Below are 27,747 nucleotides of genomic sequence, written 5' to 3' on the forward strand. Positions count from 1 at the left end.
TACTTTGCCATTAAGTCTGTGCTTCCCTGTCAAGGCTTACATTCACTGCTATTTATTTATTTATTTTATTTTTTTTTATATGTAGGAGGGACACCGGCCAAGGGCAACAAAAATCCAATAAAAAAAAAAAAGCCCACTGAGATGCTTGTCCCTGAATAGGGTCCGAAGCAGCTGTCAAAAATTGAAGGATAAGTGTCTTGAAACCTCCCTCTTGAAGGAATTCTAGTCATAGGAAGGTGGAAGTACAGAAGCAGGCAGGGAGTTCCAGAGTTTACCAGAGATAGGAATGAACGATTGAGTGATTGATTGGTACACTTCTCCAATATGTTTCTCCCTCCTTCTTTTTCTCCCCTTCCCTCTCTCTCCTTCCCTCCCTATCACAGTGACTCTACCGAAATGCTCATTGATAAACTCCAGAAACCTCAAAATATTCTGAAGTTTTCCAATACCAGTGTCAGGTAATGAAGAGTGTGTTGGATTTTCACTTGAGTATTATTGGTTATGAGTGTAAACTGCTGGGCATAGAGGGATGGTATCTCTCTCTCTCTCTCTCTCTCTCTCTCTCTCTCTCTCTCTCTCTCTCTCTCTCTCTCTCTCTCTCTCTCTCTCTCTCTCTCTCTCTCTCTCTCTCTCTCTCTCTCTCTCTCTCTCTCTCTCTCTCTCTCTCTCTCTCTCTCTCTCTCTCTCTCTCTCTCTCTCTCTCTCTCTCTCTCTCTCTCTCTCTCTTTCTGCGTCCATATGTCCACCTGTCTCTTTCTCACACTAAACATTGAGAGGGAATGCTTCAGACATTTCAGTGTGTGCACATCCTGAAATGGTGTTTACTACTGTTTTCCAAGGTGTCTGAAGCATAAGGAACATACTCTTAGTCATCTGTTGTATTTTTGAGATTATAAAAAACATAAGAACATAAAGATTGATTCAGGAAGCCATCAGGCCTACACATGGCAGTCCCTTTATGAAATGTGCCTACCTATTTCACCTATAATTCCCATTTGTCTAATCTTCTTTTAAAGCTCCCTAATGACTCAGCACTGACAATCTGATTACTTGAGTCCATTCCATTCATCCACCACTCTATTTGAGAATCCTTTCCTATCTCTTTCTTGAAGCTAAATTTTTCAAGCTTGAATCTGTTAGTTTTTGTTCTATCCTGATTACTGGTCCTGAGAATTTTGCTTTTGTCAATTTATTGTATGAATAGATCATTATGTGAGGCATTTAATAGTGGTTTTGTTTGGTTTTCAGCACCACTGCACACACCATGGCTGGCCACTCTGTTCCTGTTGACTTCAGGGTCAATCCTGCCAAAATTTCAAACCCAGGTGAGTGTGGTGAAGTTGTACATGAAGCTTTCTTGCTGACGAGCTGCCACTGTTGTGTTGGTAGTCGGAGAAGGTAGATTATGCTCACAGTCAGTCTTTAGTTTATGTACATATTTCTATGCAAGAAGGGCACTGGCCAAGGGTAACAAAAAGAGCAGAAAAGAATAAGAAAAAGGCCTTCTGATATAAACAATTAAGACTTGAATCTGAAGTTTTGTTTTGTAATAGCTTGATCTTGGTTCCTGAAGTTTAGACAGCAGTGTGACCCAGCAGAGAACACTGAGACAGGGGAAACTTAATGCAAAGAAAAGCCTTCCAAGCGAGAAAACTCAGATGAATAAGGAGCCATGTAGTGTTTTGTATTTTCACCAGACCACCTAGTTAACTGTTGGTGATACCTGTTCAGAATTGTAGGAATGATGATTGTCTGAGTGGGTGCTGTCTTTGTTAGTGGTCTCCTCATGAATGTTTCTCAAGTTTGGAGCCTTTTTGTCAGGAATAAGCTGGTGATAAGCACATAAGAAAATAACGGTTGGTGCAGGAAGCCATCAGGCCTACACGTGGCAGTCCCTGTATGAAATATGCCTACTAATTTCCACCTATCATCCCTATTCATAAATATGTCTAATCTTTTAAACTTCCTTAATGACTCAGTACTAACAACCTGATTATCGAGCCCATTCCATTTATCTATCACCCTATTTTGAGAACCAGTTCCTTCCTATTTCTGTTTTAAATCTAAATTTTTTCAAGCTTGAACTCATTACTTCTTGTCTTATCCTGGTTACTGACCCCAGAATTTTGTTTGTATCACCCTGGGAATGATGAGGCAGAGGAGAATGCTTGGTTGATAAGGCAATGTTGTTCTTACTTATTTCCCTCTTATTATTTGCAGTGGAGAGGAAAACACTGATTCAAGATTTCCTGCCCATCCTTGAACCTTTCACCGGTCCCCTCACGGAGGTATGGTAACACTTGTTGTAGTGTTGTCTTTAATTATGTAAGAGGAGGAAATACGAAAGCAGGCAAGGAGTTCTAGAGTTTACCAGTCTTGTCTCATATCCCCTGCATTATGTTGTTGCTTATTTATCAAGAGTAAGTCAATGATGGTGTAAGTGGCATAGGGTAGTGAATTAATATATTGTTTTGCCTTATCAACATTCACTTTCAGTTTTGTTGCCACCTTTCATGAGTGAGGCGTGTGTTGTTACAGAATTATTCGGTGTACCCTTGAAGGTAAAAAAAAGTGTGTGTGTGTGTGTGTGTGTGTGTGTGTGTGTGTGTGTGTGTGTGTGTGTGTGTGTGTGTGTGTGTGTGTTGTGGGTCATGAAATTGCATTCTGCTATGAGCCCCAAGTGTTTATCTGCACACTTTACTTTGTAACATACATTTACACTTCTGTCTTGTAACATACCTGCAAACTTATCCCTTGTAACACCTGCACACTTAACCAAGCTACATATATAAAGAGGTATGTATAGAGGATGTGCTAACATCATTATTGCTCACACTAGGTTCATAATCATTTCACCTGCACACTTTGTATTTGTCTCAGTAACAGGCTGGGGTCTTCCTTCAAGGGCAAACCAAGGGAAGGGTGAAGCTGGAAACCGTTCTAAATATTCCCTCCTATCTTACCTTACCCTCTTGGTGTCTAGGCCAAAGCTTGTAAGGAACACTGACCAGGTAGACTTTTTTGTACTATTTTTAATATCACCTGTAGGGAGGGAGAGAGGGAAAAGAGAGAATATTGTACTCTGTGTGTAGTGAGTGAGTTTGAAAAGGTAAAGGAATTATGATGCACTGTGCTGCCACCATTGCTATTACAAGTGACTAAACTCAGATAGGCTCATTGTAGGATATTGTGTGATACTGAAGTGAATTATTGATTTTGCATTAGTTTCAAGTCTTTCTTTTCTTTCCCTCACTTCCTCACTCATATCTGTTTATCATTTCTCTCCTCAGATGTCTTTACCCAGTTGGCTTGTCCCCTTAATTCAGTCATTCACTCCCTCAGATGTCCATGTGTGAAACTTTGCATTGGTTTCAAGTTTTTCTTTTCTTTCCCTCACTTCCTCACTCATATCTGTTTATCATTTCTCTCCTCAGATGTCTTTACCTAGTTGGCTTGTCACCTTAATTCAGTCATTCACTCCCTCAGTTGCCCATGTGTGAAACTTTGCATTGGTTTTATGTCTTGCTTTTCTTTACCTCACTTCCTCACTCATTATCTGTTGATCATCCTAAAACATTATACTAGCTAGAAATTGCAAAATCTATTCTTCATCCCTTCCTTTTTTCCTGGCACTTATAAATATTTCATACATTGCTTTTAGTGCTGTGAATTGTTGTATATGACAGTGAAGGGCTTAATTGAGCACATGAGGTCTTTATACTAGCAATAAATAAGAAAAGTTGATGAAAGAGGCATTATTTCTTATATTTACCCACCTTAAGCCAGTCAGTCATTTACAGATGTCGATGTGTGAGGTGGCAGGAGGGAACCACTTTGCCCTGTACAGCTCAGACTCCATGACAGTGTCCATCAAGATGTACAACAATGGACTCGTCTCTGCCACTGTGGAATACTACACTGAGAACGTCAATAAACACAAGATTCTGAACGATGTGAGTGTGTGATTGTGAGCATGTGTTTCTCTGTTTTGCGTCTGTTTCTCTTCTTTCTGCTTCTCTTGTCTCTGTTTCTTGTGTCTGTTTCTCGTCAACGAATACAGGATTCTGAACGATGTGAGTGTGTGTGTGTGTGTGTGTGTGTGTGTGTGTGATTGTGGCATGTGTTTCTCTGTTTCTCTTGTGTCTTTCTCTTCCCTCTGCTTCTCTTGTCTTGGTTTCTTGTGTCTGTTTCTCGTCAATGAATACAAGATTCTGAATGATGTGTGTGTGTTTGTGTGTGTGTTTATCTGTTTCTGTGTCCCTTTGTTTCTTCTGCTTCTGATTATCTTATCTCTGCTTCTTGTGTCTCTCTGTGTTTCAGAGTCTTATCATCCTTCTACATGTTGCTGCATACACTTCTTTCTCAATTTCCTGGGTGTATTTTTTCATTAACGTTACATTGGTGTTATTAGTTTCTTGCTCCACACACTTCTTGTTTCTTGGGAGTGTTCTGGTATCAGTTCTTTGCACATGAAGAACTGCACCATTGCCCACAAGACTTGCAAGGTGTTTGACTTAGTTGTAACACAGAGAGAATAAATGTTTGGTCTTTTCACATTGTTGGAGGTATTGCTGGTTTGGAGAAGGAATTGACTTGATTGTGATAACTCTTTCTTTACTGTTGCATGCATTAAAATTTGGGGAGAACTTAGCTTTTACATATTAGTTCCTGTTTCTCTCATTATAGCAGAAATCAATATTCAAAGACAAAAGAATGCATATCCAAATCCACCTTAGTTTTGTTTCTGTTAAAAATAATGATGATAATAACAAATACTCTGTCACATAACAATATTCATGAAATTTGCATTGTGAGCTCTCAAGAACACAGTAATAGAAGATAATATATACATACATATCTCATACAATTAACACACTTGAAAACAAACATTAAAAACCTTCCTTAAATTCCTTGTACATTTGAATCTTGAATGCCAATAATGCGTTTGACATTCTGGTTGATAGATTCATATATACATACATATCTCATACAGTGAATGTTTTTATTGCTATGATAGTCCTTGCTTGGAGACGCAGGAGGGAAAAGAGAGAAAACTGTACATTAATTGCATCTTTTTTATGTTACAGAAATATTTATGAGAGCTTAGCAAAAAAAAAGTAAGTAATAAGTGTAATGATTGAAGGGGAAATCTTGTTTATCAGTGAAAGGGTTATTACACATAAACAAACATCGAAAACCCTCCTTAAATTCCTTGTAACATTAGAATTTTGAATCCCAACATGTTTAACGCTCATGTTTCAGTTTCACTATTTCTCTTCCAGACTTGAAAACGAATGAGAGAACTTTCTAATGGATGTTGAATAACTGCTGGGTAGGAAGAGCATGCTATCAATCTGTGTTCATGTTTTCTTACTCTCTACTTACTAAGGTGTACTTATAAAACTACTGGAGTCCTACTTATCAGAGCCTCACTTGAGCTACTTAGGATAGGTAGCCACTGGTCTCAGAATACTGGCTGTGATCAGAGATAGAGCTGTAGACACTGAGCTGTAGGCACTGAACTGTAGACACTGACATTACCTAGGAATTTCTGAACTAAGTGTAGCAATACTGTGTTCTTCACTGGAGAATTTCTACAGCAGCCTCTATGTTGTTATGCTGGTTATCACAAGTGTATGCATTGTCTAGTATGTAATGTATTTTAGTAGTGTGTTTATGGATGTACTAATCTGCTCCTCTTCCTCTCTTTGCCTCCACATCTGCAGACTGTAAGTGCCAGTCATCTTGCATGTTCCAGGATTTGTTTGATGCACTAGTATCTTATTAATGTAAAACTGCACCTACCCTTAAAGTTTTGTAGAGATGATAAGCTTTTTGTTATCATAGTTTTACTTTGTTGTGTTGTGTTGGCCTTATTTGTATATTTTTATTCCCTATTTTTTGTGCCTTGTACTCCTCTGTGTGTAGCTTACAGAGCAGAGGAAACTGGAAAGGTACATGAAAGATATGCTTTCTGTTTATTTCTGCTGCAGCTCTCACCATCCTCCAGTTGGTACTACAGTCTTTTGTTCCTACTGCTACGTAGTTCCAAAAGTTTGTCTGCCTCGCCTCCATCTTGACGTATTTTTACTCTTTTAAGTTCTTTTATCAACTGTTTGTACATGAATGGCTGGTTTTAGATTGTCGCCTTTAAAGCACACTCAGATCTAGGAAGCTGTTGCCAGTATGTTGTAGTTGATTTTGCTTTCGCTGTTGTGTCAACAGTGACAGCCTGGCAGACTGTTGACCTTCCCTGTGTCCAGCAGCAGCTTCTCTTTCACCACAGTGACTTGAGGGAGTAGTTATGCCCAGTGGAGGCAAGATGTCTCATGTATTAAAGAAATGTTCCAGGCTCGTCACACATGCATATCTAAATTCCTCAGGTATGCGGGATATGTAGATAAGGCTGTGGAGGCCTGAAAGGAGTGTTTGTCAGAAGTGTTCCCAAGTCAGGTCATCTTGGAGGGAACAATTCAGAAGTGCTCGGATGACACAAATGTTTGGCATTCACTTTCTCTGATCTTCCTGTCGCAATCTTAGAATTAATGTCCCATCAGTGAAATGCTTGTCCTCTGAGCCATGAGTTCATTTCCTTGTAGAGGTTCAAGTGACTCAAAACACTGATGGTAGGCATTGCTCTGCCCTCTTGTGCTGCTGTGTTGTGAGGCAGATCTGGCTGTCACGACTGGTATGCCAAGGAGGTGGTGTTGGGTTTTAACTTTCCACCATCCAGCTGAGTCAATTTGTCCTCCAGTTTTGGATGACACTTTTGACATTTCTTTTAGGACGTAACTCAGTGAGCCTTTTTTTTTTCCTTGGCCAGTGCCCCTCTAATACAAAGAAGAAAAAAGTCATGTGCATTGTTTATTGTTCATATACCAGGTTGGCATTACCCACAAAGGGAGTAGCCTAGACTAGATGCTTACACCCACAATGCACCAACATTCCCACACATCATTGTAGGGGGTGAGGACGGATCTGCCCTGACCAGCCTAGCAAGTTAAGTTAGGTCCTTAGACACCTCACCTCTAATACATTCAGTCTCTTCTACTCCCATGTCTCAATGCCAGTGATATCTTTCTTGACACTGCATTCACTGTCCTTGTAATATTTTACTTGATCTTAGCACCTTGATCTATTGTAAAATCTCCCTCTTATGTCCTTCTCCCATGCTTTGTAGTTTGAGTCATGCTGTCAAAATAAACAAGACAGTGCAAGAAATAGTGTTATAAACCTCATATGCATCAGAGTAATTTTTCAAAACCTCCCTCCACTTATGCAGGACAGAAGGCATACTGAGAAAAAATAAATAAGAGTAAAACAAGAAAAACATTGTAGAATTTTATAAACCTCATCGTGCATTGGAGTAACTTTTAAAACCTCCCTTGACTCCTGCAGGACGGAAGGCGTATTGAGAAACAGCTCCGTGAGAAATTTGACTGCAGTGTGACCAAGGTGCTGCCGGCCATCAAGAGAACACCTCCCATCAACCCTTACTTCACCACGTCAGGTATGCAAGTAGGGAGTGTGCTGGTGTGCAAGGGTGTGCTTTTTGTGGCCCGTTTTATGTTCGGAAATTTGTTTGTGTGTTTTTGTGTTCTTTTAATGTTTTGGAAAGGTGTGCTTGTTGTTTGTTTGTGTAGTTATGGTTTGCTTCGGAGTTTTCATGTTAGAGTTCAGATTTGTTTAGGCATTAGTGTTTATGTTAGTTATCTGAAATCAGGTGTTCATATTTCAGTTGACAGTGTGGACTGCTTTTTTTTTTGTGTTCGCTTTCTGAATTTTATATATTGTGGTTTTTATTGTAAAGTTGTGGTTAATAAACTACTGCTGCTACTACTACTACTACTATTACTACTACTACTACTACTACTACTACTACTACTACTACTACTACTACTACTACTACTACTACTACTACCATCACCATTACTGCTACTACTACTATCACCACCATCATTACTACTACTACTACTACTACTACTACTACTACTACTGTGCAAGCATTACATTGTCTGCAGTTCCTCCAATGCTGCTACAGTTTGCAAAATTGTAAAAAAACTAATCCAAGCAATGAAAATACTCCTTGCCTAATTTAAGGTTTCTGTGATTTGTGAAAGTACAGTGACCAATGTTGACGTCAAACCTGCCTTGTAAGATTGCTAATAATGAGAGTACAGGTTACCAATGATAGCCTGAAATCTGCCTCTTAAGAATGGTAATGATGAGAATACAATTAACCAGTGTTGCCCCGAAAAACCTGCCTTGTAAGATTGATAATAATGAGAGTATAGTTTACCAGTGCAATCCTGAAACCTGCATTGTAAGACTAATAATGACAAGAGTACAGCTGGCCAAGTTGACCCAAAATCTCCCACAAGACTGATAATAACACCAATAGCATTCCCAGTGACGGCTAACACTTCCCAACTTTTGTCTCCCTTTTGCAGATGACAGAATCTTGGAGTATGATGTGGACAAGTTGGTGTTTGAGGAGAAGACAGAGTTCCAGAAGGTGCAGATCTACCACACCAAGAGTTTTGGCAACATGCTGGTCCTTGACGATCTGCAGAGTGAGTGACTGCCTCATGTTATTGTGAGTCTTGAGTCTTCCATGTTAAGACCGACTATGGGAGCTTGAGTTACTGGTATTGGTAGGTAAATAAGTGAAGATAGTTTATAGAATGTTATTGATGTTATTTTCTTTGCTTCTTCCAGTTAGTACTGACTGTGGGAGCTTGAGTTAGTGGTATTGGTAGGTAAATAAGTGGAGGTAGTTTATATATTATTATTGTCTCTGCCTTTTATCATGTTAGGACTGATTATGGAAGCTTAACTTACAGGTGTTGGTAGATAAATAAGTGCTGGTAGTTTAGAGTATACTATTGTCTCTGCTAAAGAAAAAAAAAACTTTTACTGGTTTAGTTAGTGTTGTAAGTCATAAACTCTCCCATTATGAAGTGTGTGGTTTAGCAAATCTGGCAGGGGTTTGGAATACTACAGAATACAGAATGATAGAGGAGTAGATTATTTAAAGCAAAGCAGAGAGAGAGAGAGAGAGAGAGAGAGAGAGAGAGAGAGAGAGAGAGAGAGAGAGAGAGAGAGAGAGAGAGAGAGAGAGAGAGAGTCTTCTTATCATGGGGGGAACAATAAAAGACAATTGTATCAAGCATGCTGCAGGGAGGCTCACCAAACACTCTGGGGGATAACATATTTAAGGATATAAAGGCAGTGCTTGGTTCACCCCTGTCAGATTTCAAGTTAAGTCAGATTGGCCTTCTCTAGTTAGTTGGACTGTGATGTTTTTACTGAAAAATTAAAATGACAAAACTTTTCAGATCTTGCCGAGAGTGACACTGCCTACACCCATGGCCTGATGTCGAAGGGAGTCGAGTCCTATGAGGGGAAGGAAGTCCTCATTCTGGGTGGGGGTGACGGAGCACTGCTGTGGGAATTACTCAAGGAAAAGCCAAAGTTTGTCACAATGATTGACGTAAGTTGTGGGCACCTTTTCTCTGGTGTACTCTGTGTATTTTCTGGCCATATATTGGTGTGAGGATGCTAATTCTGAGGTAGATGTGGAGAATTGTAATGATAGGTGTTAGGAAAAGTTACGTGGAAGAGTAGTGGAGTGTGTGTGAGAGAGAGAGAGAGAGAGAGAGAGAGAGAGAGAGAGAGAGAGAGAGAGAGAGAGAGAGAGAGAGAGAGAGAGAGAGAGAGAATGGGGTGGACCTAATGTCTGTAGGGAGGAGATGACAAGGTGAGAATATTGATAAGCTCTTGTACACAATGGAGAGAGAGTGGATGAGCTGTTTGGAGATTTTTGTATATATGACAGGTGGTGACTGTACATTGTTCTTCATTTACCAACAGATTGATGATACTGTGATGAGAAGTTGTCGCAAACACCTGCGGTCAGCGTGTGGTGACTGCATGGACAACTACGATGGTGCCAATTACAAGGTGTGTACTTCAAGCTTATATTTTTGTTATTTATTTATTTTATTTTTTATTTTTTCATGTAGGAGGGATATCGGTCAAGGGCCCAAAAATCCAATAAAAAAAGGCCCACTGTGTAAATCCATTAAGACAAATGAACTTATTATTACTTGTTCCTGTAAGTTTCCTTTCTTGCATTCTGACTGAATTTTGTAATGCTTTCTGAGGGTAATCTATGCCTGGCTTCCATGTGGGTCATGCTCTTTGTGGCAGAGTGCAAAATGGATGCAAATTCAGTGAGATTTTAATACATACTCACATACATACATACACCAAGGCTGTCTCCTGCAGAAAGGTGGGTAGCCAAGACAAGGCACACAACTTTCACATTTACATTTTTCTGCACCACTGTATGGGGATTGGCCACACAGCTTGGACAATTTAGTCTGGAACAAGGCTTCTTCATAACAAGTACTGTCCACCACCACACTTGATTATAATAGTACATTTCTACTGACACTCACAAAGATGGTTAATGAAGCCCTCTACAGTATAAAGTTGTGCCTGATAGAATTGTGTTGGAAGTTCAGTGGTGATCGGTGATGTGCGGTGTAGTGAGGTAGTGTGGCCAGATCATCCATAGTGTGAGGTCATTAGGACCTCACACTTAACATTATCCTGTGCTTAACAAAGCACAAGTGTGCTTTGTCACACTTAACATTATCATTGGTTCTGCAGATCATTGTTGGTGATGCAATTGCTTACATGCAAGACTACATCAAGGAAGGCCGCCTCTTTGACTACGTGTTTGCAGACTTGACTGACGTGCCTATCTCCCCAACACCACGTGGGGAGCTGTGGGACTTCATGCGCACAGTCATTGGTTCAGGGACCAAACTGATCAAGCCAGCAACGGGGAAGTACATGACGCATGTAAGTATGTAGTGATCCTGGTGTGTGTGTGTGTGTGTGTGTTACCTAATAGTGTTTTTTGCTGGATTCAGTCAAGCTCATAATGTCCCATCTTTTAAAGTTAATTCATCATATTTATCTCTGTGGCTGTGAATGCTCCTTACACAACCAACTTTGTCACTGCATTCTTTTGGCATACATGTGTGTGTGTGTGCAGTGGAAGTTTCATGATTTACACAGAGGTAAATGAGACTACAGCTTCAGGTCTTAAGTATACAAAAGATAGAAAAGTCTAAGGAAGATTAAATGAGGATCAGGACAAATATTTGATTAATTTATTCTGCCCATTAAGATTTCATGCAGTTAGTGTCACCATTCACTCATATAACATTCTCTTTGCTTTCACTCCAAACAATCTACAAATAAAAGCTCCTTAATTTCTTCTTCATTCTAAGCATTACATCTGTTCCTCCATCCATAGCAACATTCACCATTAAATAATAATAATAAAATAAAAAAAACATGACAGATAAGGACTGGGTGGTAATGATGCAGGAAAATTAGAATGACTTTGATGATGTATGAAGGAAAGAGTAGCCGTGTAATTGACCATATTTTGAAACTCTTCTGGCCACACCACTTCTTTCAAAAGGCTCTAGGTGAAGTCACACTGGTTTTCAAGGATGTTTTTACAGTTTTAGTGAGGGATTACAAGATTTCTACATTATTAATAGAAGAAACGCTCTAGAGAACCTGGCTCTAGTTGAAGTTACACTGGTTTTTAAGAATAATTTTATGGCATTAGGGAGAGATTGACAAGATTGCATTATTAGTAGGAGAAACACTCTCGAGATCCTGGCTCTAGTTGAAGTTACAACAGCTTTTAAGGATGATTTTATGGTTCTAGTGAGAGGTTGACAAGATTTCTACATTACTAACAGGAGAAACACTCTTGAGAACCTAGCTCATTATCTCTGTGGCCTTTGAAAATAGTCGTGGTGAGAGAGCAAAGCATTTCTGAATACAGCCAATGTTGGATGACTGTGCCTAATGCAAACATCTGCTTAACACAGGCTACTGGGATACAGTGCAGCAGCGCCCTCAAGATGTTTGAGGAGCAGATGGCCAAGCTGGAGCCACCTGTCAGCTTCACCCGCACCAGCTGTCACGTCCCAAGCTTCATGGAAAAGTGGTGCTTCTATCAGGTCACTCGCCAGCCATCCTGAGACACACACACACACACACACACACACACACACACACACACACACACACACACACACACACACACACACACATGCTTGTTGCCAGTCTCTGAGATGTGGAAGTTACTGTTTCAGTGTGAATGTGAAGTTTATGGCTCATTAAATTTTATTTCTTGATTCAGTGTTGGTGTCATTACCCATCAAGTGCTGGTGTTGTGCTGGGACAGTGTGAGACAACTACCTTTGAAGGAAACATATTGTATCTGTTACCATATGTATCACCACCACCACCACCACCACTGGACACAATATATTTTACACTATAATCTCAAAATGAAAGAAAAAAATAGACTAATTTTATAACTTCTAACAGCCATCACCATTACCACCTCCACTCGACAGTTATTATATTTTTCACCATGATCTCAAGTTAACCAAAATATTTAGATCTTGGGATTTTATAAAACTTTCACAACTCTCATCACCACCACCACCACCGCCACAGGTCATTCTTGATATTTACACTGATCTCCAAAAAAAAAAAAAGTCAGGAAGTTAATAGTACTCTTCTGACAACCTTATTTAGCTTAATGTAAGTCAAAACAAACTACCGGATCTTTTCAATGATCTTTTCTCTTTTTTTGAGATAAAAGGTCAACAAAGAAAGTGAACTGAAAAAAAAGATAATATGATATGATTAAGTAATTAGGTAAATCACATTATTAAACCTTAGTATATTAGAATATAACAAAATCGAGCGAGCCTTGAGCCATTTGGTTCATGAAACATTACAGATTTTCTTTGGTTAATTTTGGAGGTCTATTATTGAACACTAATGGCAGAATAGCAGAAACAAAAGTAAACACACAATTTTTGGAAAACAAGAAAAAAAAAAGAAAATAGTAAATAGTAGCAAAAATCGGGGAAAAGTAAAGAGGAAAGATAGCAAGAAAAATAATTAGGGGGAGCCGTTGAAAAGACAGCTAGCGGAAAAGGCGGAGAGGTGTGAGTGTTGTTGACAAATACGTGCACGCCAGTCCACTTCAGAGCTCCACACTTCATCCCGCGGGCCTGTAAGGAATGACACACATGTAACAGAGGCAGGAGAAGATGTGAGGAAGCCGCCGGCACACAATATAGAGCGTGTCAGAAAGAAGGGCAGCTACAGGAGGTTGAAGAGTGACTGGCGAGTGACTACCGGGGTGTCTTGCATGGTGAGTGTCTGCTGCCCTCTCTTACTGGTGTTTGTTGACCTACTTGCTGTTATTTATAGAGGTGCTTGCTGCTGTTGGCTACTGTGGAAATAACAATAGCGTAATTTCGAGACTATTTCTGGGCAAAATGTGACTTTTTCTGATATTGAAATAACATTAGCGATTCAATACGAGGTCTAGGTTAGGTTTATATTAATTTACTTCATTCATCTTATTGCTAATCCCTTCATTGTATGGATCACAAAAAAAGAATAAATAAATAAATAGTAACTCTCGAAATTAACAGGGTAAGGTTATTTACTTAAAACCCGCAGTCATTTACCGGACGCATGCTGCAGTGGTGCTTCTGTAAGTCTGCTACTGCTGTGGATAATATCGAAGTAACATTAACGTCTTCACCTGAGGAATTGGTTAGGTTAAGTCTGGATTAGTGTGGTTAATCTATTTCACTGCAGGTTCCTTCATTGTGTAGATCAAGATTTGGAAAACCATCACACTTTGCCCAGAAATAAACAGTTGGGGGACAGTCAGGGGTGAGGAGGCAGAGGTTACTTCCAGACCCCTCAAGGAATGTTTGCATGGATACAGGAAAAAAATAAGAGATTTATTTTATTTCCTTCAGGTGTCAAAAATATTTCTAAGAGACCTGTGTAAAAAGTGTGCTAAATGCATTATGGTTGTTGATGAAAATGGCCATTTAATGTTGTAAGGGTATTTTTTTAAGTAAGGACACTGACTAAGGGCAACAAACTTTATATAAAAAAAAAAGCCCACTGAGGTGCCAGTCCCCAAAGAAGAACCAAAAGGATGCCTCCTCCACCCACACTAGTCATTAGAGGTGGACATGCACTATTAGTACTGATTTTTTATATATTTTATTTATTTACTTATTTTTTCTGTTTTACATCTGGATTTCTTTTTCAATTCAGGCAAGGTGGCACTTGATAATGAAAGACTTTGATTTGGCATTGTGTGTGTGTGTGTGTGTGTGTGTGTGTGTGTGTGTGTGTGTGTGTGTGTGTGTGTGTGTGTGTGTGTGTGTGTGTGTGTGTGTGTGTGTGTGTGTGTGTGTGTGTGTGTGTGTGAGTGAGTGAGTGAGTGAGTGAGTGAATGAGTGAAGTAGTGAGGAATTTATAGGTTAAGGAAGCTTGCTTTATTCCATCATGATCTGAGAGGCACGTGTGGATGCCACAAGGGACTCAGGAGGTGTAAGGAGCAGGCTGGGGAGCAGTTGAGGAACAAACACATATGTCCTGTAGTGTTAATAATATAATGTTTTAGAATCTCATCATATATGACAGATTAAACTAAGGTACTTGTTAAATATAGTAGACTAAGTGAGCACATTGATTACTTGAGGTGTTACTAGTTGAATTTTTTAGTGTGAATGTACTTTTTGTGGTATTCTTCATTGTGGTGTGGGAGGGGAGAGTGCTTGCTGTGGAGGAGCCTTGTTCCTGACCAAACTGTCCAAGTTGTGTGTCTGATCCCTGTACAGCGAGGGCAGGAGTGCTTTCTCTTCCCTTGATCGCCGTACAGTGAGGGCAGGAGTGCTTTCTCTTCCCCTAATCCCTGTACAGTGAGGGCAGGAGTGCTTTCTCTTCCCTTGATCCTCGTACAGTGAGGGCAGGAGTGCTTTCTCTTCCCTTGATCCCTGTACAGTGAGGGCAGGAGTGCTTTCTTTTCCCCTAATCCCTGTACAGTGAGGACAGGAGTGCTTTCTCTTCCCCTAATCCCTGTACAGTGAGGGCAGGAGTGCTTTCTCTTCCCTTTATCCCTGTACAGTGAGGGCAGGAGTGCTTTCTCTTCTCTGTCGGAGGGCAAGGGGCTGAAAGAGAATGTGCGAGTGAGTGCGAATGTGAAAGTTGTGTGCCTTGTCTTGGCTAGCCCATTTTTTAGTGGAGACCGCCTTGGGCTATGTAATGTAATGTAATTTTTATTGTTTGCTTCCAGATTAAAGCATGGAGAAATCAGATAAGCTTGAGTCAGGTAAGCTTGGTGTGAGTGTACCTTTTAGGGTGTTTTTTTTTTTTTTTTTTATATTTATTACTTTCTTTCCAGGATATCGATATTTGGAGGAGTCACATTGCCCTCCCACACCTGCTGAACACTCTGGTGCAGGTGGTGAGGGGGGAAGAGGCAGTGGTGGGTGGGAGGAGTGTGTCTCAGGACCAGCTTGAAGACATCCTCCCTCACCTGTGCCTCTCACTGCCCACATGCAGCCTCTCCTGTGCTGACCTTCTGCACTCCTTGCCTGAGTCAGTGTGTGTCTGTTGGTGATGTTGATGTGTGATGTGCAGTCTTGGGTGTTCAGGCAGTGCAGTGGCTTGTTTGTTATTGGGAAAACTCTAACCTGGTTCAAGAAATGCATGAAAAAACTGAATCGATGAAGTATTTTGGCAGTATAGAAAAATGTTAACCTTCAGGTATAAAGATTCACACACACACACACACACACACACACACACACACACACACACACACACACACACACACACACACACACACACACACACACACACACACACACACACACACACACACACACACACACACACACACACACACACACACACACACACACACACACACACACACACACACACACACACACACTTTTGCATTTTCATCACCCAGGCTTATACCCTATTAGACTTTTCACAGTAGTACATGCAATAAGAACTTCTGATAAAAGCACGATGTGATTTACTCTTTGCTTAGTGAAAATGAAGACAGTGAGGAAGAGGATCCAGTAAGCATAAAATGACCTCACACACCACTTGTAATTATATTCCTGCCTTTTGTAGCAGCTGTGGGTGGCAGAGACAGGTGGGCAGTGATGCGTGAGCCAGTCTTGAGGATGACCTGAAGTGAGGTGGGAAGATAGGGTGGTGGAGGATGAGAGAGAAAGGCATGAGAAGAGAATGAGATGATTAGAGCATAACATGTAAAGACAGTAATCTTTGCAGACCTCTGTGGCAGTTGCCCCAGGGATGGGAGTTCCTGGGTACAGTCATCAAATATAATAGACACTCCAGAGTCAATCTTGGTTTAGTGAAGGAAGTTGTATAGTTCTTACTCCTGGCCAAATGGCTTTCTTTGAAACATTACATGAAAATAATTGAGCGTCTGTGGTCACTGATTGAAACATTTTGCAAAACTATTAATAACAGGTCATAAACTGGGACTTTTATGCAAATTGTTTTAATGGCAATTGACTGAAATTTTTTATTCTTTTTTAATTACTCTTAAGAGTGTGAGGAATGTTGCAGCCCCACAACCCTCGAGTTAGGCGCCACACAACAATGGTCTCACACAGGTGTGGGACAGTCCAGCGTGGGAGGGGAGAGTACTTGTAATGAAAGAGCCTTGTTCCACACCAAACTGTCCTGATCCCTGTACAGTAAGGGAAGGAGTACTTTTTCTTCCCTGTCAGGGACCAAGGGCCTGAGAGTGTGTGTAAGTGAGTGTGAGTGTGAAAGTTGTGTGCCTTGTCTTGGCTACCCACCTTTCTGGGAGAGACAGCCTTGGTATATGTATGTGTGTAGTTATGTTTTTGCTTGTGATTGAAGAAGGAATCAAACAAAACATCTCAACATAGATAATTAGGAGAAAATAACCAATGATTTTAAGATAAATTTATCAAAAGTTTATGTGCTTCAGATAAACCAAAGTGAAAAGATGCATCAAGGAAGATAAGCTTTTTTTTTATCTTCTTTACATTTATGTATTTTTTTTTTTTTTTATGTAGGAAGGATACTGGCCAAGGGCAACAAAAATCTAATAAAAAAAATGCCCACTGAAATGTATACTACTTTACCTTCACTGAGATACATTTATAGTTCTGAATAGGACCTTTTGTGCTCATGGTGCACTGCTTCACTCTGCATCCTTGGATGTCATTCACTGTGTGTGTGTGTGTGTGTGTGTGTGTGTGTGTGTGTGTACTGTCATATTGAGTGGTCTTTCACAATTTCAGGGATAATCAGTTGAGGTTTGAGAAGTCTGAGTAATTCTTTGTTGTTTAGTAGTGTTTACTGTGTTCTTGGGAGATTCTCTCTTTACAGAATCCAAACACTTTTGCTCAAAGGAATAATGAACTTAATCCTGATTATTCTCTGATATTCATAACTCCTAAGAAATAAAGAATTTGCTGATATGAATTTATTATTTGAGGTCAAAGGAATAAAATGGTGTCTAAATATTGCAGTGACAGCAGTGTTTGGGGTGAACTGGAGGCAGCGTTGGTCAGCAAGAAGCTTCTCCATTGTGACATCACCTCTGTCCTGTACCTCCGCCACTGCCCTGCCTTGGAGCGAGAGGCGCTGCGTGTGCTGGAGCTGTATGTGGATGTTGAGAGCCAGAACCCCTGGTGGCAAGATGAGAGGCTCAGCATATCTCACTTCAAGCCACATGGCAGGCTGCTTTGTGCCGACCCTCCAGGAAGGGAGCACAGCAAAGCTGGGGCTCCAGATGAGTGCAAGGTGAACCTGTGGGCAGACTCCCCGCTGGTGGAGGCTTCAGGACACACTGGCGAACTGTTCACTCGCTGCCTTGAACTCCTGGGAAATGTGCTCTGGAAGACGCATTTCTCATTTTCTGCTGTTGTTGCCTGCAGGGATTACCTGGCACAGGTGTGTTGATTTATGGCTTTATTGTATAGTGCATTGCATATAATTTGTAGAAATATTCCACTTACATATGCTTTAAATGGATGAAGGAATGTGGGAAAAGGAAGATAGAAGTCTCTTAAGTGGTACAGGGGTTATAACAAGGGGGATGTAAGCAAAATTCTCAGGATCAGTAATCAGGATAGAACAAGAAATAATGAGTACAGGCTTGAAAAACCTAGATTCAAGAAAGAGATAGGAAGGAATTGGTTCTCAAATAGAGTTGTGGATGAATAGAATGGACTCAGTAATCAGGTTGTCAGTGCTGAGTCATTTGTGCTGAGTCATTTAAAAGACTTGACAAATTTATGGATGGGGATGACAGGTGGAAATAGGTCCCTGTATGTTTCATGCAGGGACTGACATGTGTAGGCCTGATGGCTTCCTGCAGCTTCCCTTATTTTTTTATGTTCTTATGAAGTGAGTTTTGAGTGACAAACAGTAGATGGAAAGGAATCCTCATGGGTGGTGATGTGTTCCAGGTGACAGAGGAAGTGGAGGGAGAGCTATACCAGAGTTTTCCAAGCATGCTGTCCCACCTTGCTTACCTCTTGACCCTCCCCCTGGCTACCCACCAGGACCAGGGGGACCTTCGAAGATCCTCGCTGTTCCCACTGGTCAAGAAGGGGCTGCAGGAGGAGCTGGCTGAGGGCGGGGAGGCTGCTCGGGAGAAGGTGTGCGCCATGCTCTGCTTCTTTCCCTTCTGGCTGCCGGTGCTCAGGAAATGTGGCTTTTTGAAGAGTTATTTGGCCGATACTGTATGTGATATTTTCTAGCTGTTCTTGATGTGCCTTTTACGATGCTTTTTTTTTTTTTATTGTTATTGATGTACAGTTGCTCCCAAAACGATCTTTAAAAAATATGTCTACATTCTGACACATTTGATGATTATAGTGGCAACAATTGGCAGCCCTGCACACTAGGGATGGGTGCCATATATTATGACCTGGGAAATAGATCAACATATCAGCATACGTCAAGCCACACATATCAGCGTTACCAAGGTGACGTGATCAGGCAGCAGGTGTCATATTGTTCATCATGTGGGAACTACTGTACCTTATGTTTTATATATATATTGTGCAGCTGACCTGTGTAAGATGCATTCAGTAAGAATTGGTCCTCACTCATTCCCTAGAGGCCTTGGGACTTGAGAATTTAAATTTAGTCTAAAGGAGATTATGTATCTTTCTTTCTTTCTTTCTTTCTTTTTTTTTTTTTTTTTTCAGATCGTCTTACCACAGCTATATATTTACTAGGACGTGTGTGATATGTAGTCAACTATGTGGTGCAGCAGCTGGTGTTCTTAGTGCACAGCTGAGATGCAGATTCAAATTCCTGTCTAGGCAGGAAAATTTTGGGCTTCCATGCCAAGCTGTTCACCTACTATCCATCTCACACCTCATGAGGCGGTGCTATTTGCAAATATCTTCTAGACAGACTGTTGGATCAATATAACATTTGGCACAGCTTGTTTGACACCATCTCCTTGTTGATGCTTAAAGGCAAAGCTGGCAAGAGCCAAGTAGACTTTCACACGGGGAGACTTTATGGTGGATTGATGTGTATCACTCCACCACCTCTCCCTCCACTCCTGTCTTCCTTCTATCTTCCATCTCCTTTATCCGTCGTGACTACGTCACATAAAAATTTACCCGTGTGAATGTCTACTTGGCTCTTGCTAGCTTTGCTTTCAGACTCCAAGAGTAAACTCCTCAATAAAACATTTGCAATGTACCAGTGTCATAAATCAGAGGACATCATCAAACAAGCTGTGCCAAAGTGTCATATTCATTTAACTGTTTGTCTAGAAGATATTTGTGAAAACAACACCTTATGGGGTCTGAAATGGGTAGTAGGAGATTGCTTGACATATTTCTGCACTGTTGTCGTTTGTATTCACATGATTGTAAAAGAAAATTTGAGTATACAGTGCTAGTCATAAGTATTGGACCTCCTGGCTGAGGGATGCAATACTTATGGTTAAAAAATCCAGGTCATCTTGAGAGTGAACTATTTTAGCTAAAAGTATCACCCCCTACCAGGACATCACTGCATCCCTCAGCTTCCCACCATGGACTCAGAGCCTTCCCTCAGCGTGCTTTGGAGTGTGTTGGAGAGCAGTGACCTGCCACGAGTATTTCCGCATCCTGGCATATTGTTGTGCAGTAATATCTTGTGATAATTCATTGTTTGCTAATATTGCTAAAACAAAAGAGTATTCATCTAAGACTGTTGTGCAGATCATGAGCCTCAAGTAAGCAGGTCACTCAGTGAGAGAAATAACTGAACAGTGGCAGCAGCCAGGACATCAAGCGTTGGTCACAGTGATTCAGGGAGGAAAGGAACCTTGATACGCCTCAACGTAAAAAAAAAGTCTGGGCACCCCAGAGGGCTGTTATTGTCTTAAAGCATCCAGTGGTCCTGATATCAGACTCCACTGCACTCGTTAAGACAGTACGTCCTCTTATTTGTCTTCTGGGGGTGACCAGACCGTTTTTTAGGATGAGGCGTATCAAGGTTCCTTTCCTCCCTGAACCGCTGTGACCAATGCTTGACGTCCTGGCTGCTGCCATTGTTCAGTTATTTCTCTCACTGAGTGACCTGCTTCCTTGAGGCTCATGATCTGCCCCAACAGTCTTAGATGAATACTTTTTTGTTTTAGCAATATTAGCAAACAGAATGAATTATCACAAGATATTATTGCACAACAATATGCCAGGATGCGGAAATACTCGCAGCAGGTCACTGCTCTCCAACACACTCCAAGGCATGCAGAGAGGAGGCTCTGAGTCACCAGTGTAAAGCTGAGGAATGTGGTGACGTCCTGGCAGGGGCTGATACTTTTGGCTAAAATGGTTCACTCTCAAGATGACCTGGCTATTGGACTCCTCAGACAGGGGGTCCAATATTTATAACTTGTTCTGTAATTTATAAAGTAGAAATCTAAAACCAAATGGAGGAGGTTTATTCAGCAAGTTTATTTCATAAAGATATTTCAAAATGTTTCCTGAATACAAGGGTATGTAAAAATTTGGATGCTGTGATGGAATATGAAGAAAAGTTTGTGGAATAGGATAAGTGAGAGGTGGAGTGAGAGAAGTGAAGCAAGTGTAAAGTTGTACTTGGAAGGGAGTGTGTTGAGTATGCTTAAGAGGAAAGTGAAAGTGATGGCAGGAGAGAGAGAGAGAGAGAGAGAGAGAGAGAGAGAGAGAGAGACTAGTGCATTTGTGGGGAGTCTATAGAGTGACAAGTGCTAGATTTAGGTTCTCTTGCATCTTTACAGACCTTAAAACTTACAGGAGATGTAGGTTAAGAGGGAACCTGATAGAAGTTTGAATGGTACAAGAGATGTAGGTTAAATGGGAACCTGATAGAAGTCTTTGAGTGGTACAAGGATTATAACTAGGGGAACACAAGCAAAATTCTTTGGATCAGCAACAAGGACAGAACGAGAAATAAAGCGTTCAAGCTTGAAAAATTTAGGTTTAAGAAATATAGGAAGAAATTGGTTCTTGAGTATAGTGGTAAATGAACTGAACGGACTCCGTAATCAAGTTGTTAGTGCTAAGACATTAGGGAGCTTTAAGAGATTAGATGGATTTATGGATGGAGATGATAGGTGGAATTAGGTAGGTATATTTCATACAGGGACTGCCACATGTAAGCCTGGTGGCTTCTTGCAGCTTCCCTTATTTCTTATGTTCTTAATGCCTGTGAATGTATACATGCGTGTCTTGTCTTGGTCAGGTTATCTCACTTGTAAGATTTTTCCCAAACACAGCAGCAGTGACAAAATTAATTGGCACAATATGTAAATGCAGGCAAAAGGTACAGCCACTCAGAAAAGTTTGTGTGTGTGTGTATTCCCCACCTCTTTCTATTTGGTGAATACAGGATACAAAGCATATTTATGAAACAATTTGACTGCATCTTGACCTGTACTTCCACTGTCACTGCTTACTTGCCTAATGAAAGCTTGTATACAGAAAGGGTTCTTCTCTTCATATCATACAACATTGAATATGTAACAAAATATGACTATAACATGTGATTGACAAACATAATCCTTTCTTACTTAACTACATTGTCACAATTCTGGTGTGTGTGGTCTGTGTGTTGGCACATTGTTAGACAAACTTACACCAACTTTTATGAGTGACTGTACCTGTTGGAATATTACTTGTCATGTAGCTTACAATTTTCTCATTTTCCCCATTAAATTGATTTCCTTTGTTCTTTTTCCTCACTCTCCTGCAGTTGATGAAGTGCAGAGAGGGAAGGCTTGGGGTTGAAGAGAAGGTACAACTGGGAAAACTAACCTGGTATAAGCCTGAGTGATGAACATGCAAAACTGTGTGTTGGTTATTTTTTTTACCTAAGAATTAACACCTTTCAATACCATCAAAATAATTCACCAGTTTTCTGTTTTCTGCCATGCATTTCTTGTAACAGCTTAGTTTTCCCAATAGTGCCTTGAACTGCTGGTTCTCTACTAATTGTCCTGGCAAACAGTGTGAATGCACCACTGAATGTAAGAGAAGTGAGGTGAGAGAGAGGAGGTATGAATGCAAAGATGTTAGAGAGGTGATCATGATGGGTGACATGAATGCAGTAGTGAGAGATGAAAGCATGAACAAGACAGAAGTGGAGATGAAAGCATGAATAACGTAACAAAAGTGGAGATGAGAGCTTGAATAACATGGTGAATAAAAGGAAATATGAGCTGAGAAAGGGGCGTTGCTACATCTGTGCTGTGACAAGAACTTCACATCTCTCCTCAGCACAAGATAATCTGCTGGTAGTCTTGAAGAGGAGCACAAGATGACCAAGATGGGCTGGCTAACAATACTGTAGTTGTGGATGCAGCTCATGATGATCCCACATCCGCCTGTCAACACTTGGTGGCACTTCTGTTGCTGCCAGTTATCTGCTTCTGAACTTCATTGTCCCGGTCCTGCTGAGAGGAAAGGAATCACCATCCAAGCACATTGACAGATCTGGGTTTTCTTTACAAGTACATTTTTTTTTCTTTTTATGTAAGAGAGGAACTGGTCAAGGGGAACAAAAAGCAAGAAAAGAAGGCCCACTGAGGTGCCAGCTTCTTGCACACAGGCAACTTGCTCAAGCCAGACTAGTTCAGTGTCACACAAATATCCAAGGAATGAAGAGAAAGAAAGAAGGAAATTTAACAATATTTATAGCACAAGCTCATGATTGGTTACACACTCTGAGGTGCAAACCATTCATGCATGAAAGGGAAATCACCACAAGTCACAGCAAATGATCATCACTGACCTACACAAATCCCACACTCTCAGGGAAGCCTAAGGAAACCAAGATGGCAGTATAACATAGTCCAATAACAAGGTGTTGGAGGAACCTGGAGTGCACCCACTGAGTTTTTATTTATTACTTTAAGGTAAATCACCTAACTGGCATTTGAGGAACCTGACCAACTGCTGTACATGCATTACACTTCGCATGCAAGGTGCTGAGAGAGAGAGAGAGAGAGAGAGAGAGAGAGAGAGAGAGAGAGAGAGAGAGAGAGAGAGAGAGAGAGTCTTAAATTTATATATCAACATTAAATCACATACATTAAAAGTTGCAAATTTGCTGCAAATACATTTCCTTTATGGACATGTCTGATGACTATCTTTAAAAAAATAATAGGCAAATTATGGCAGTATAATTTTGAATATACAGAAATGCTGAAGATTCAGTCCAACTAAATGAATTCTGGCAAGAAGGATTCAACATGTACTTTATAATTGTGCAGCTTTTCCAGCCCACTCACCTCACCCTGCTTGTGTAGCCAGCCAGCATGGTGCAGCCTCCTCCCTCACCCTGCACATACCACTGCACCTCACAGTTACTGGATGCCATGCTGGCAGCAGCACTACCTTTCCTGTCCTTCCTGTCACTAAATTACTTCTGTGAAAAATAATCTCAAGAACAAAGGTGAAGGACACAAAGAAACACTGAACACACAACCTTGCAGTGAATAATGAAAGATGTGGAGGATGTGCTGATGATGAACTGGCTGGATGTTCCACACACAGTGACAGGATGACACCACCTTGCAGTGCACCAGGCATGTCCCTGTGTACAAACCTTCCTCAGCCACACTGTAATTGTGCACCATCACCAAGAACCAAGTCCTTCAGTATCATGAGGTGTTAGCCCAATACAACTGTCAAAAGAAAGGAAGAAATAACTTATATGCTCATGAGGTCAATGGTTTCCCTTCAGTGATCTATGCTGATGATGCAACGCCTCATTTGCACATGCTTTCTTTGTAATCTGAAGTGATTTAGTCATTATCCACTAAGATTGACATATAAGACTTCATCATGGCTCCTGGCAGCAACAAATGATGACACTGATCCTCTGAAGGAAAACTTTACCAAGAAATTATCATACTTGTAATGTAGTCAGGAAATTATTTTTGAAAACCTCAACAAGAATTACAAAACCACTCACCCGCATCCACACGATTGAGTGACACAACTTCGGATTTCATTGCACTTAAGCCATCCACATGTTGAGGAGTCACCAGTGTTGTGTCAGATATTTGTATTATACAGACTAACACTCCTTGACATTCTATTCTTGACTTATTCTGTTGGTAAGATCCCTGTGACAAAGGCCAAGTGAGTGCACAGGGCCGACTCTCTCTTCAATATAAATGCAAATGACAATACCGAAAATACCTTAACCTATTCACTACTATTTGACACATCTTTCCTTAACCACTAACCACTCTGAGACATTTCTACTTATTCTACAGCCACTTCCAAACATTATATTGGCTACAAACTGCAAAACTTATTCATCTAATCCTTTTCTTTCTTGTAGATGCCCATAATGATTTCACACATTGTTTTTAGTGTCGAGAATTGTTGCATATCACAGGAAAGAGTTAAACTGTGAACCTTGAGTAGCTTGGCGTAGTTATCATCACTGAATGAAATGAAGCCCAATATTATTAAGTAGAATTTATTGATGTTCCATGAAAAGTGGGGTAATCATGTGACACTGACCAACAGGAATGCTGGAAATCACTCAGTAATTAATGGACACCAGTGATACTCAATATTATATGAACCACATGAAGTAAGAGTGGCGTAATGAAGAGAGGAGGGACAGGTGGGAAGGAAAAGATGAAGAGGCACAATGGAAGGGGAGGCGAGAGAGAGAGAGAGAGAGAGAGAGAGAGAGAGAGAGAGAGAGAGAGAGAGAGAGAGAGAGAGAGAGAGAGAGAGAGAGAGAGAGAGAGAGAGAGAGAGAGAGAGAGAGAGAGAGAGAGAGAGAGAGAGAGAGAGAGTAAAAATCTCATGAAATACTCTGAACTCCAGTACCTTCTAAGTGTAAAAATGTGCCTAAAAAATGAACACTTTAAAATGCAAAACAATAAGAATGTAAAAGTTGAGAAAAGGAGAGAATAAACAGGGAAACAAACTCTCTTAATGAAACAAACCTAACTCCAATATCTCCTAATGAATCTAACCTCTCCTAAGGAAAAATGGGAAACAAAAGTGTAAAAAAAAAAAAAAAAAAAAAAAAAAGACCTGTTTCAGTACATAAATCCATCTTAGACTGTATTCAAAGGCAATATGCTGCACAGATGAGGTACTAAAGGCATATCCAGCTTGTGCAGCTTCTAGACAACACAGTGTTTCCATCTAAAATTAAATTATACAAATACCTAAAGAAAAGAAATTAGACAATGAACCAACATCTTTCCACTACTGTTCTTTTCCTTTGGCTTCCTTTGGGTCAGGATTCAGTTGAGTCTGCTACATGGAGGCAGAAAATTTGCAGTCAACATTGACGCCACGGAAGAGAGACTCGTCGAACGTAGAGGAGTGGCAGCCCGAGGGAACATCCTCCAGCACCATGAGGCTTTCCGAGAAGTTTACAGGAGTTATGGAGAGAATTCTGGCTTCTTTCTTTGTGAGAGGACGTCCTTCAGTAAACCTTGTGCTAAACAATGACCTCTGCATCATCTTCCTTGTCTCCATTGGTGAATTCAGTGGCTGTTCCTCATCAGTCTTCTCTTTGCTCCTTTTCTTAATGTTATGTTCCATTTCTTCCTTGCTATCAAGCTCCTCACTACCTTCAGTTCCCCCAGCACTTGCATCCTCATCTGAGCAGCACCTAGATCTCTTCAGCTGTGTGTTTCCCACAGCTGTGCTGCACAATGAGGCACTCTGCAGGAGCACAGGCAGGGCCATTGGGGAAGGGCAAGGATCCTGGTTCTCCTTATCACTGCTGGATGAGGCTGTGAGCAAGTCATCATCTTTCTTCACCTCACTGGGCTCCTCTATATCAGTACAAGGCTCTGGTGACATGAGCTCCGAGGATACAACAAACCTGCTTGGATTTGCAAATGTGTCCTGGTTGGAGGTGACTGACGACACACTTACCATCCTACTAACATGCTTCTGGTGGATCGGCGTGCTTGTCACCAGGATGTCGTCATGATCTGCTGCCTTATCACGACTTTTCCCAGCAGGATGTCGGTGATGGTGGTGATGGTGGTGGTGGTGGTGATGGCCATGGTGGTGGTGGTGACCATGGTGGCAGTGGTGGTGTCGGTGTCGGTAGTGGTGTAGGTGTGTTGGGTCGCTTGATGGCAGGGGACTGATGCCACTGATAGCCGTCCAGTTACTGTGCACACTCCCTGTACTGGATGGTGCAAAGCTGGCCTCCATGGGTTCACTTTGCGCCTTGACGGGAACAGGTACAGCAGGCACGAAGTCCTTCTCTTCCTCCTTCACCTCATCCAAGGCAAAGGCCAGTTCTTCCTTGACATTCTCCTTGGTATCCTCGGCTAGGTACTTTGGCTTCAGATCTTCCACACCTTCCACACTGCATACTTGTGACATGTCTTCAAAGTCACAAGAAGGGTCTTTTACTTTCTCCTTAGCAGTGATTTCCAGCTTCTCCTCCGGGCTGGATGTAACAGTGTGCTTGTCGGGCTTCAGGGGGAAAAGAACAGGAAATGACAATGGAAAGGATGAAGCTATAATGGGAGATGATGCAGAGGAGGAGCAACTTACACAGTCACTACAGGAGGAGGGGGAGGTTGAGGATCTGGGGGAGTGGATCGGTGTAGGCAATTCATCTCCATCTCCTGTGAACATGAGAGCTTGTTCAGCCATGGCAGTGGAGAGCGGCAGTAACCCATCCTTGGAGTAAGAGGGTGTGCACTGCTGGGTGGTGGGGATGAGACCAAGGTGCTGGTGATCGTTGGTGTTCCCCTCCTCAGCAATGGTGGCAGGCGAGGATACATTTGTGGAAAACAGCAGACGGCAGGAAGTGGAGCTCTCACACTGGCTGGTGGAGGTGCGGTGAATTTTGCTGGGTCGCTCAGGACAATCCACGGACTTTGAAATACTTTGATGAGGGGTGGTTAGATCCAAAACTTCTCTGGAGCCATCACTCTCCCTCCTGGTTGCCACCGGAGTGAGGGTGAACTTGGTGCAAAGCTTGAGTTCCTGTGAGGGAGGCAGCATTAATCTATTTTCCGAATCTTCCTTGACATTCCTTAATTCATCTTCATCCTCGTCGCTATCACATCCCAGGTGAAGGACAAGCTTGGAGGAGGAGAGGGAATCTTGGTCATTGGAGTCCAAGTTTAGCTGTTGCTCTGAGGAGGATGGGCAAGCCTCATCTCTGGTCAGGCTCACCAACCTCCAGGTTGGCTGCACTGGGGAAGGTGAGGGTTGGGGAGAGACAGCCGAGAGTTGTGGTGAACCGTGAATCTCTTGATCAGTCAAGTGTTCCATTGTGGCCACCAAG

General features: G+C 41.3%; 2 protein-coding genes across 8 annotated transcripts in view; both read left to right on the plus strand.

Moving 5' to 3' along the window:
- The window catches only part of LOC135092239 (spermine synthase-like), a 15,450-nt gene extending 3,213 nt beyond the window's left edge, over positions 1-12,237 (plus strand). For both annotated transcript variants that reach the window (XM_063990607.1, XM_063990608.1), the window contains exons 2-10: positions 1,249-1,325; positions 2,221-2,288; positions 3,801-3,953; positions 7,399-7,510; positions 8,451-8,573; positions 9,339-9,493; positions 9,874-9,963; positions 10,678-10,872; positions 11,925-12,237. In XM_063990607.1, coding sequence (XP_063846677.1) covers positions 1,265-1,325; positions 2,221-2,288; positions 3,801-3,953; positions 7,399-7,510; positions 8,451-8,573; positions 9,339-9,493; positions 9,874-9,963; positions 10,678-10,872; positions 11,925-12,077 — 1,110 coding nt within the window. In that variant the 5' untranslated portion in view covers positions 1,249-1,264 and the 3' untranslated portion in view covers positions 12,078-12,237. The remainder of the gene's footprint in view (positions 1-1,248; positions 1,326-2,220; positions 2,289-3,800; positions 3,954-7,398; positions 7,511-8,450; positions 8,574-9,338; positions 9,494-9,873; positions 9,964-10,677; positions 10,873-11,924) is intronic.
- Positions 12,238-13,027: 790 nt separating this feature from the next.
- LOC135092240 (uncharacterized) lies at positions 13,028-25,260 on the plus strand. Of its 6 annotated transcripts, none has more exons than XM_063990611.1 (5): positions 13,028-13,270; positions 15,332-15,528; positions 17,481-17,904; positions 18,423-18,614; positions 22,725-25,260. In XM_063990611.1, the coding sequence occupies exons 1-5, from the start codon at positions 13,268-13,270 to the stop codon at positions 22,743-22,745; spliced, it is 837 nt and encodes a 278-aa protein (XP_063846681.1). In that variant the 5' UTR covers positions 13,028-13,267; the 3' UTR covers positions 22,746-25,260. The 6 variants fall into 6 exon arrangements, with proteins under 6 accessions (XP_063846681.1, XP_063846680.1, XP_063846684.1 ...); XM_063990610.1 differs by lacking the exon at positions 22,725-25,260 and adding an exon at positions 19,170-20,162; XM_063990614.1 differs by lacking the exon at positions 22,725-25,260 and adding an exon at positions 19,170-20,162 and having other exon boundaries at positions 18,519-18,614.
- The last annotated feature ends 2,487 nt before the right edge of the window (positions 25,261-27,747 follow it).

Source organism: Scylla paramamosain, chromosome 39, assembly GCF_035594125.1.
Source record: "Scylla paramamosain isolate STU-SP2022 chromosome 39, ASM3559412v1, whole genome shotgun sequence".
NCBI lineage: Eukaryota > Metazoa > Arthropoda > Malacostraca > Decapoda > Portunidae > Scylla > Scylla paramamosain.

What these genes read in the sequence shown, in the direction of transcription:
- LOC135092240 (XM_063990609.1), top strand. An exon ending in CTTCTGCACTCCTTGCCTGA is followed by an intron (nt 15,529 to 17,480) that starts GTCAGTGTGTGT and finishes TAAATATTGCAG; the next exon opens with TGACAGCAGTGTTTGGGGTG. An exon ending in GCAGGGATTACCTGGCACAG is followed by an intron (nt 17,905 to 18,422) that starts GTGTGTTGATTT and finishes GATGTGTTCCAG; the next exon opens with GTGACAGAGGAAGTGGAGGG.